This window comes from Chaetura pelagica, unplaced genomic scaffold, assembly GCF_000747805.2.
Source record: "Chaetura pelagica isolate M959 unplaced genomic scaffold, ChaPel_1.0 scaffold104, whole genome shotgun sequence".
Taxonomy (NCBI): domain Eukaryota; kingdom Metazoa; phylum Chordata; class Aves; order Apodiformes; family Apodidae; genus Chaetura; species Chaetura pelagica.
This window is the reverse complement of record NW_009953786.1, coordinates 9,540,211-9,550,793: the sequence shown is the minus strand read 5'-3', so window position 1 is coordinate 9,550,793 and position 10,583 is coordinate 9,540,211. Positions and strand designations below refer to the sequence as shown.

At 38.7% G+C, this 10,583-nt stretch overlaps 1 protein-coding gene across 1 annotated transcript in view; it reads left to right on the top strand.

The window, feature by feature from the left end:
• Positions 1–6,553, top strand: part of PAK1IP1 (PAK1 interacting protein 1) — a 10,361-nt gene extending 3,808 nt beyond the window's left edge. The window contains exons 3-11 of the mRNA XM_010000989.1: positions 221–383; positions 1,320–1,440; positions 1,541–1,615; positions 2,251–2,303; positions 2,797–2,942; positions 3,035–3,132; positions 4,395–4,494; positions 5,569–5,695; positions 6,235–6,553. Coding sequence (XP_009999291.1) covers positions 221–383; positions 1,320–1,440; positions 1,541–1,615; positions 2,251–2,303; positions 2,797–2,942; positions 3,035–3,132; positions 4,395–4,494; positions 5,569–5,695; positions 6,235–6,395 — 1,044 coding nt within the window. The 3' untranslated portion in view covers positions 6,396–6,553. The remainder of the gene's footprint in view (positions 1–220; positions 384–1,319; positions 1,441–1,540; positions 1,616–2,250; positions 2,304–2,796; positions 2,943–3,034; positions 3,133–4,394; positions 4,495–5,568; positions 5,696–6,234) is intronic.
• The last annotated feature ends 4,030 nt before the right edge of the window (positions 6,554–10,583 follow it).

The following is a 10,583-nucleotide window of genomic DNA, read 5'->3' as shown; positions in this document are numbered from 1 at the left end:
GGGTGGGTGCTGCCCTGAGGGCAGGGCACGCTTAAATGTGGGGGGGGGGACACACTGATCTCTTCAGCAGCACGTTAACTCAAGGAGATCCCAGCACAGGCCTAACTGCCTGCATTTGACACACACACCTCTCTAGGTTTTGCTGTTAAAAAAAAAAAAAAAGGCTGACAAAGATGATCACCTTCAGAAAAACCTGTTTATTCTGCGTTTTCGTCGACAGGCCTGGGCAGTCGTTCCTGATTTTACACATCACGCCCACTCTGCCTCGTTGTCGGTGGTCGCAGTGAACAGCAGATACGTGGTCACGGGGAGCAGGGATGAGACCATCCAAATCTATGACATGAAAAAGAGGGTAGAACACGGGGCGCTGCTGCAGCACAATGGTAGGGGGGCTTTTCTTCACAGAACATCATTAGTGATAGAAATTTAGAGCTGAAAAACTAGCCCTTACCAGAAGAAGAAAAATGTTGTGTTTTTTTTTTTAATAAGTCTTTTTTAGGTGATCTTTTTTTTTTTTAATAAGTCTTTATTAGTGATGCTGTTGCAGCCACGTTGGCCTAACGATACAAGGAAGCTTTTGAGCATAAACATCAAAAAATCCATTTGGGTATTAGCCCACAAATATAGCTGCTTTTTCAATTCATGTTTAAGCTTAACTGTTCAAGAAGTTACAGCTCACAAGTGGCTCGTGAGCCATTTTAGTTTTACTGGGCAGTTTATCTAGACTGTGCCTACTCTGCAGAACCATCTTTCCCCCATGTCCTTTTCCTGTCACAAATGTACATGAGCCATGCATAATGTCTGTCTGTGTGAGAGCAGGCTGCTCTGTTTGGGTCGTTTGTAGCTTAATCCTGATTGTCCATTTTCTCCTGTTAACCAAGAAGTACACGGAGCTAGACTGAATGTGGTACCTGTGTTCAACTCACATGGTGTGTAAGTGGTGCTCATGGGAAGCAGCAATAAATTCGCCTGCGTGTCAAGAGCTGAGCTTTGACATAGGAGCATTCCGTAGCAATGACAGAAGCTCTGTGTTACCTGCAGCACAGTGATTAAGTACTGCTGTTTCAGGAGCAGACCAGATGGGGTTCAGGCGTGTATGGCTGGCTCTAGGAGGGCTGGCAAAGCACTTGAGTGATTGAACAGAACAAAAAGATTGCCAGGGTGGGGCTTGTGAAGAAATACTTCGGAAGTAATTCAGATTTGCCCAAGGGAAGGGTAGTAGCTGGCATGTTTTGATGCCAGAAGCTTCTCTGCTAATTAATACATTCTCTGTGTTCAGTGTGTAAAACTTTGTTAATAGCTCTTCTTTGGATTTTTAGGCACAATAACTTGTTTGGAGTTCTATGGTACTGCGCATCTACTGAGTGGGGCTGAAGATGGACTAATTTGTATCTGGAACACAAAGAGATGGGAATGCCTGAAATCCATTAGGGCTCATAAGTGAGTTTCTTAAACCTGTATATGCACATGAGTTTTCATATTCATTTTCCTTGTAAATAATACATGTGGCTAATACATTTGTGTGGTTTTTTTTAATCAGGGGCCATGTGACATCTCTTTCTATTCATCCTTCTGGGAAATTAGCTTTGTCAGTAGGAACAGATAAAACATTAAGGTGAGTCTAAATTGATGGAGAAATGCCGAGAATCACAATTCAGTAACTCTCAGCAGATTGTTACAAGTGACAGTTCCATCTGGCTAAACACTGACAAAACATTTTTGGACATCAAATGGTTCAAAGATCCATAGGTTTGTCTTCAAATTCTAGGCAGTAGCAATGTTTTAAAGTCTTTTAGAAAGACTCCTTGCTGTTCCCAGCCCCTTGTTATGCTCTTGACTCTGTAGTTACTTGTAGATGTATGAATACAGTTACATTTTGGAACACAATTTGTTTGAATTTCTGAAAGCTGTCAGGTTTTGTTCAGTGTGAGAAGAGTAATTTTTCACTCGTAGTGTGTACGTGTTGCTCTATATATGTTTTCAATATATTAAAATAGTATTGTAACAGGACATACTGGTATTTGACTCCTTTTAGGCTCTGCATTGCAAACTGTGGTTTATAAAATAAATATCACTAATTCAACCTGCAAGCGATAAAACAAGTCATCACTTTCTTTTGCATTAAAAAGAGAACAAAATGCATAGACATGCTTAAAATCTTCCTTTGGATGCCTCATGTCAGCAGATAGGACTGCAGTTTCACTCTGCTGTTTTTAACTGGAATGCACATTATCTGTTGTTGTCTTTTAGAACTTGGAATCTTGTGGAAGGACGGTCAGCCTTTATCAAAAACTTAAAGCAAAGTAAGTTTATCAGTCTAAATTCACTACAAAGTGAAATTAGATGGGGGGGGGGGGAGGGTAAAAAAAAAAAAAAAAAGGCAGATTGAATTAACCAACAAGTCAGTTAGATGCAAGCAACTTCCACAATGTCTTTTTTACACATGCAGGCAAGCATATATAAGCGTGTATCCTTAATGATAATTTACCAGAAGGAAAACATAATGATACTAAAGTGTTTTTTTTTTACCTTGAAATTGGATGTCAGGACATCTAAATAAATGTGTTATGTTTCTACTTCTTTACTTTATAAACTTGTGATAAACGGAAATAAACATTTAAAAGTATAATTTTATTTGTTTTTTCTAGGCTACTTGATTTTTTTCCTGAATTTTTCTCAGGTTTAGGTAGAAAACAATGTCTAGCAGCTTCTAAAGATTCTTCTTTTTAGATTATCATGAAATACAGAATGCAAAAAACTGTGTACATGTGTATGCAAATGTATCAATATGTACAGATGCCCACATAATTAAATGGTCCCCTGATGGAGAGAAGTATGTGACCGTGATAACAAATAAAGTGGATATCTACAAACTTGATACAGCTTCAATCACTGGCACTATCACGATAGAGAAGAGAATTTCTTCACTTAGATTTATTACAGTAAGTACAAAAAAGAAAGGTGCTGGGAAATTAACTCATTTGAAACCCATGAAATTAAACACACTTGCATTTCTTTTTTTTTCCATTCCAAGGATTCTATCCTGGCCATAGCTGGAGATGATGAAATCATAAGGTTCTATAGCTGTGACTCCCAAAAATGCCTGTGTGAATTTAAAGCTCATGAAAACAGGTATTTTATATTTGTTTACTATTTAAATATTTATGGTGATGCTGAGTACTCAGTGAAGTTCAATGATTTGTAATGTTCAACATATTTTACTATTGTTTTTGTTCCAGTATAGGAAGTAAATTATGTGCTAAATTCCAAATTTGGCACAGACTTATTGGCTTTTAGTATAAGCACAAGTACTCTGCTTTCCATGTATGTTACAGTAACAACAGGGTATAGCATTAGAAATATTACAGTTCTGAATTTGTGATCTAAGTACAGCATACAATACTGAGCCTAGAGAAGCGAAGGCTCCGGGGAGAACTTATAGTGGCTTTCCAGTATGTGAAGGGGACCTACAGGAAAGGTGGGGGAGGGGCTTTTTATCGGGGAGATTAATGATAGGACAAGGGGGGATGGTTTCAAACTGAAAGAGGGGAGATTTAGGTTTACCGTGAGGATGGTGAGATACTGGAGCAGGTTGTTCAGAGAAGTTGTAGATGCCCCCTCCCTGGAAGTGTTCAAGGACAGGATGGATGGGGCTCTGAGCAAACTGGTCTAGTGGGAGGTGTCCCTGCCCATGCAGGGGGGTTGGAACTGTAAGGTCCTTTCCAACCCAGACCATTCTGATTGTAAAGATAAGATGATTATAGATATGTGTCTTAAATGTAGTATCTTCGTATATTGGCATGGATCTGTGTTAATCTTTTATTTCAGGAAGAGAGTCTAATTTACCCCCTTCCTTCCCCAAAGTTTTATCAGAACTGTAATGGGGTCTGTAGAGCTCCTCAGGTAGATGAAAATGGCTGTACAGGTTACCCACTGCTCCTTTAACAAAAACTGTATTGTATTGGGCAGCCAAATTTAGTAGTAAGACACCTGGTTACATTCTGTTTATTTTGGTCAGTCCTCTTGACATTTGCCCCCTTGGCAGTTCTGGGTCAGCCTCATCTCTGTTGCAAGACCTGAAATAGAGCCCCCACCCATGCTGATTTTAATTAATCAAAACACAAAAACATTATCTGAAGTATCATTTGTGTGGTTAATAGTATTGAAGTCTTCTGAATTGAATCCTACCAAACCTAGCAAAGCCAAGTGTTCCTGCTGTAAATGACAGCACTCAAACCGGATTACCATACCAAGTTTCTGCCTGCCATTTGGTGGGTTTTCTGTTGAAAATTATTCTTAGACTGTTTCCTATTCATCTTTAATTACTGTCAGCTTACTGTTCTGAAGTGAACTGCCATGCTATAAAGTCACAAAGTATTACATTTTCTTCACAGAATAAAAGATATCTTTAGCTTTGAAAGAGAAGGACAACATGTTATTGTTACTGCATCCAGTGACGGTTACATTAAAATGTGGAATCTGGATCTTAATAAGGTTGGTCTATTACACTGATTGTTACATTTATGGAAAAATATCAGACAACCAAAATTGCAGAAAGGGGTGTTATAAAGATTAATTTGAAATCACTGAGAAAATTTTACTTGAAATCCAAGTCTTGATCATCCTCCATGTTATGTTCAGGAGAGATGTATATATCTCTGTGCACGTGTTTTTATGCACTGGTATATTTTTGTAGCTATGCAATTTGTTCTTAAACAAACTCTAAAATTTGGTTATATTATGGAGATCTCTTTTCCCCTTTGTGTAAAGTCATGCTTCCCTTTAGACCTACCTGGCCAGACTTAAGACTGTCTAGCCAGTTATTTTTGTAATAAGGACTCCTGTGGATTTTTGTAATATTGATGACTGTTGCCACTCTTAAAAACACAAATTCTGTGGTTTGGGGGGAGACTGGTTATTCATGTAGGGGGAAAAAGTTGTCCTTTTGAACAGTTCAAACATATTAATGTACTGGGTACTTTTATTTCCTGTATTTTCAAACAGTTCTCAGGGCACAGTTCAACAAAGAATCATGTCTTACCTTTAAAGTTTCCCATGTGTGTTGTTTGCTCTGGAGTTTGTCTTTTAAAATCATAATTAGATTTTTTTTCTTTTATGCCTAGTAATAAAGGATCTACTATAATCCAGAGAAAGCAATATGATGCAATAACTTAGTTTAAATTATTTTAGCAAAATTATTTACACCAAAAAATACCTGTTACTCTGGAGAAACCTCTTAAATCGTGAAAGATTTTTTGGGAGTGCCTGTGACTAATCTAGTTATTCATCCTGTTAAGCTTATCCCCATATGCCTTAAACCCACTTATAACTGCTTATCATAATGCATTCTTAAAGCCATTGGGAGGGTTTTTTTGAGGAATGTTACCAGGAATAGGATTGTAACAATGGGGCTGTTAACAGGTAATACAGTCTCTAGTTCTAAACTTTGTTAGGCACCAGAAAGTGCCTAAGTGGAAGACGGGCAGTAAGATCCTTTCTCACTTTAAATACTTCCATAAGTTTAAAAATAAATAAAATAATTTATAAGTAATCTTTTTCTCTATTCAGATTAAAGATGTGCCATCTTTGCTGTGTGAAGTCAATACCAAAGCTAGGCTGACATGTCTTGCAGTATGGCTTAACCCAGCTTCAGAAACAAAAGAAAATTCTCATAAAGCTGCAGAATCATCTCAAGGTAATAGAACTGTGTGTATTTTTGGTTGTTTATGTGACTGTGAAATGAAATACTCTTAACTGGGAAGTTTTTACTATGTGCATTGGAAAAAAGTTTTGGTATCTTGAAGAATTGGGATCAGGATGCTGGCAAGTGATGCAGATATCCTTACCAATCTGAGAGTGTCTCAAGCCTGCATGTATGTTGGAGGACAAGCCTCTTTTCACTTCTGTTATATGAAAGTTTTGTTTCTTGTTACTGGAATAACATACCGAGGAAGACACTCTGAAGTGTTTGAGACAGGTAAGTAAAAAATAAACAGTTTGATAGAACTGCATGCCTTGTCTTCCTGTAACCAAAATTAGGCCTGAGGCCTAGTTCAATCATTAGGTATTTTTGTATCACAGGCAAAACTAGCATAAATGGCACATCCCACTTTAAATAAAAAATAATGTATAACCCTTTTTTTAAAATGGTATACAAATAAGTCTCTGCCTTTTTAGGCCACAAAGCCTGCTGAGCATAACTATCAGTGTGAATAATTTCTTCCTTCTTTTCAGCAAATGAAGATGATTTTTCATCAATAGTCAGGAGAAAAAAAGTGCGTTGGACTGATAAAAGTGCCAAACCACCAAAATTAAAGAGAAAAACTCCTTCAGAGAAGCAAAAATTGGAAGCTCCACTGCAGAAGAAGAAAAAGGAAAGGAATAGCTCAGCATGAAGGCAGCTACTTTCTCTCTTGCATAAAAAGTAAATACTGTTGTTGCTGTAGTTCTTATAAGGATATAAACCTCTCACAGGATATACACCTCTGAACTTCTCTGTTGTTTAAAATAATCAATGTTTTTACCCTAATAAATTGACTGATCACTCTGGGAAGTAGCAAAAGATATTGCAACTTATCCTAAGCAAATGAGGCAAAAAAAAAATCATAATATGTAATGTTTATATATTTCTATTAACAATAGCATACACCTTTTAACTGGCTCTGAAAAACCCAGGTAAAACCAATAAAAATAGCTCCTGTCTGTTACATTTTTGTGTCACAAAATGCATTTTAAAAACATATACACTTTTTCATTTTAGTGTTGGAAAAGTTACTGTTCATTTGATTCAAAATATGATCTGCTTTTTTCATGCAATATTTTTCCTAGTGTAAGAGGAAACATGTTAAGATTGCTTAAAAGAGGATAATTGCATTCCATTCATACATTCACAGAAAATCGTACTTTCTAGTTCTTTGACATAGAGTTTGTACACTGAGTTTATAAGCAAAATGTTTAGGTTTCTTACTGTGTCCATACTTGATGCTTTTAATATTTTTTAAAGTCTTTGATTTTTTAAAGTCTTTGCATCCAAGGTTCACATGATTTAAATTTTTTGTTCAGAATAGTATTCATGTTTTTAGGTGGAAGAATTTGTATCAATAAGGTTTTGTTCTGTCTTCCCCTTTCCTATAGTGTTTTTTCAAGTCCTTGATCTGAGCTATATTGTTTAAAAAAAAAAAAAAAAAGTTATCTAACTTTTGAAATGTTTCTCATGCAAACAAAAAGTTAATTCCTGAGCTCAGTGAGTGGGAACAGGATTTTATCAGAATTCTTACTACAAATGTACAGTGGGAAAAAACAAAAGAGCTGGGGAAAACAAGGGCAAATAGTTTTACTAAACATTCTCTTTATTTATTTTTAAGTAAGGCATTTTAGTGTTGTTTTCTGCACTGGCAGAGTAGTCATTATTTCTTTTCTCAAAGAGTAATTGAAATTATGCTTTATTCTGATTTACTGTAGTAATAACCCATTCCTCCTTACTTGTGCAGGAAGAGAAAAGGTAGAAACAATCAGAAAAAAGATGGAGCCAAATCTGGAAACAGACAAAAGTATCTTCTGTAATTGTTTCTCTTATTTAGAAAAATCATCACAGCCCTTTGTCTAAATATTCAGTATAGTTGGTTTATATGAGCTCAGTTGAGTTCAGCATTAAAAGGGTTGCAATTGTACTTTAGTTTGAATGTACACAGATTTTACTTTAATAATACCCTAAATGTGTGTGTACACAAACACAAATAATACAGGCAAATAATACAGGACTTGGTAGGAAAGGTACCAAATCAAATTTTAAACTTATAACAAGGCTCCTGTAGTAAATGTAGGACTTAAAAACTTAAATAAGAGAATTATGTAAACTGTTTTTACTTGTAAAGTGTTCTCTCTTGTAAAGTGTTATGTTTATTTCCAGTGCTTATGTCTGTACTTGACAAAATGGCTGCCACTACTAAAACAGTTTTTATTGTTTGAATTTTGGCCACGGACATCACAACTACGGAAACAAGCTCTCATGAGCACCAGGAAAAATCCAGCCTGCACATAATTTTAAGAATTAAAAAGCAAAAATTCCACAGAATTTTGGTTCTAAGGTTTAGACTTGCAAGTTGTCAGCATTTGACTCAGGTCCGACAACAATGCTCTCGATCCCCCCGTAGTGTCTGAGCCAGCAGAGTGAAGATGCGACCTTGAAGCCCCAGCAGTTAGAAAAACATTCCACTGCCTTATCAGCTTTAGCAGAACAGTGTTGCTAGTTAAAAGAAAGCTCACTGAAGAAAAAAAAAAAAATCAGGAAAATTGGCTTAACCCTGGCTCAAACCAGGACACAAGTAAATACTAGACATTTGTAAAAACCCTAAGTCCCTGTGTAGTAACAAAGAATTATGCATCTCATGATGCGTAAGATGAGAATCAGAAGAATTTGAGAACTGGAGACACAGAAAGCAAGTCCTAACAGCTTTTAAGGTGAACTACAGAAGCAGTCCTGAGAGGAGAACTTGTATTTTCTGTACCTTGAGTGAATGCTGAGCTACTAACCAGTAACTGGGATTTTTTTTGTTGTTGTTCTTTCCTTGTGCACATCTTCCTTTTCAGGACATTTTCAATTCTAGTTTTCAGGGAACTGCTTAGAATGATGGAGGGGAGGCAGCAGTGCAGAGAGAGGGAGATGTCAGCAGAGAGAAAGCTCTCCCTGTGTCAGAAAGGGAGGATGTGCATGACACCAGTAGAGTAGATGGAGTCATGGCTGCAAGAAACAACAGCTGGGTGAGCAGCATCTCAGCTGAGGCTCAGGTGAGTTCGGCAGCTCCAGCAGCAGTGCATTTCTTTCAGTTCTGAGGGGAATCTCAGTGGTGGATTAGAAAGCAGAGTCCAGTGGAACTTGAACCTCAGCCATTACACAGCTTGAATAGAAAAGGGAACTCCGTCCAATATAGCTTAAATCTGTGTTGGTGGTGGCATTTTAAAGGGAGATGGGAGATGTCTATTTAAAACACTTAGGGTGCACAAGGGAATTGAAACTCTGCTTTCTGACCTTTAGGCTAATTCATAACAATGGGAAAATTTGAGATGGCAGCTAGAGAAAGCTGCATTTTGCAAAAAGCACAGGCCTCTGATGGTTTGTGCATTCTGTTTTGAAAAGGAACTGAAGCCCCACAGCTCAACGACCTGGCTGAGGAAGTGCTTCTTTTCATATGGTTAAATGTCCATGGGAGATAAGTGCATGGCCAACTGATAGTTGCTCTCTACAACTACCAGAAAGGAGGTTGTAGTGAGGTCGGAGTGCATCTCTTCTCCCTAGTAACATGAGGATAGGACAAAAGGAAATGGCCTCAAGTAGCAACAGGGGAGGTTTAGATGGGGTATTAGAAGAAACTTTCTTCAGTGAAAGGGTAATTAAACTCTGGAATAGGCTGCCCAGAGAGGTGGTTGAATCTCCATCTGTGGAGCAGTTTAAAAGATGTATAGATGTAGTGCTTAGGGACATGGTTGAAGCACTGGACTTGGTAAAATTAGGTTATGGATGCACTCGATCTTAAAGGTCCAACTCAAAACAGTTCTGTGAAATGCAGCACCATTTATGTGAGGAAAGACCAGTTTCAGCACTTACAAACATAAAAGTTGTGTAGATGGTTATAAAAATCTCTACATTTTTTCCAGATTAAAAATAAAATGCAAAATATTTTCTTTACAAGATGTTTTCCATCTCCTACTGTTACGTAACCTGTACAGCAGAGGCCTCTTTTTCTGTTACACTATCTATGCTTGTAATTTGAAGATTATAGGAATCTTCTACATCTTCCTTCCACGAAAGGGCTACGCTGCCATTACGGATCAAAGCTAGAAGCAGCCTGGAGACTGCCCAGAGCTGTGGCTCATGCAACACCAAAACCCAACTCCAAATTCTCAACTGTACCACATGATGCCCACTTCTGGTACAGGACTGGGGCGAACTGGGTGCACACGAAGGCAGTCAGGAGGGAGCTTTGCCCATTACTGAACAAGCACACGAAACCTTGTCTGCACCGCAGTCTCTTCTCGTTCGTAGGCTCCAGAGCTTGCTCGGGCACCCTCCGTACCTGCCACCGGGAGAGCCCCCTGCAGCTCTGCAGGTAGGTGGGAAGGCACCAACGCTCCCTCCTTCCCAGCCCCCGGCTGCGGGACGCACCCCCCGTCTGCCTGTTGCTTTTATTCGTTGGAAGTAGGTGGCTTTTGGTGCTTTATTTTCCTTGCCTCTGGACAGCCTCCTCTCCCTGATGACGTGTGACAGGACCAGAGGGAATGGATGCAAGCTGCGCCAGGGGACGTTTAGGTTAGCTATTAGAAAGGATTTCTTCGCTGAAAGGGTCGTCAAGCATTGGAATAATTTGCCCAGGCATTTAAACGGCATGTGCACCTGGTGCTTAGGGACATGGTTTAGCGGTGAGCCTGCGCTGTTAGGTCTCAGTTCCGACTAGATGATCTTGGACGTTTTTTCCAACCAAAGACACTCCGTGACTCCCGGAGCTGCCGGAAAAGGGAAGCTTGGGGCGGTGCGCTGCTCTCGCGCTTCCCCTTCCGCAGGCTGCTCCGCCCCGCGCTGCTGAGGA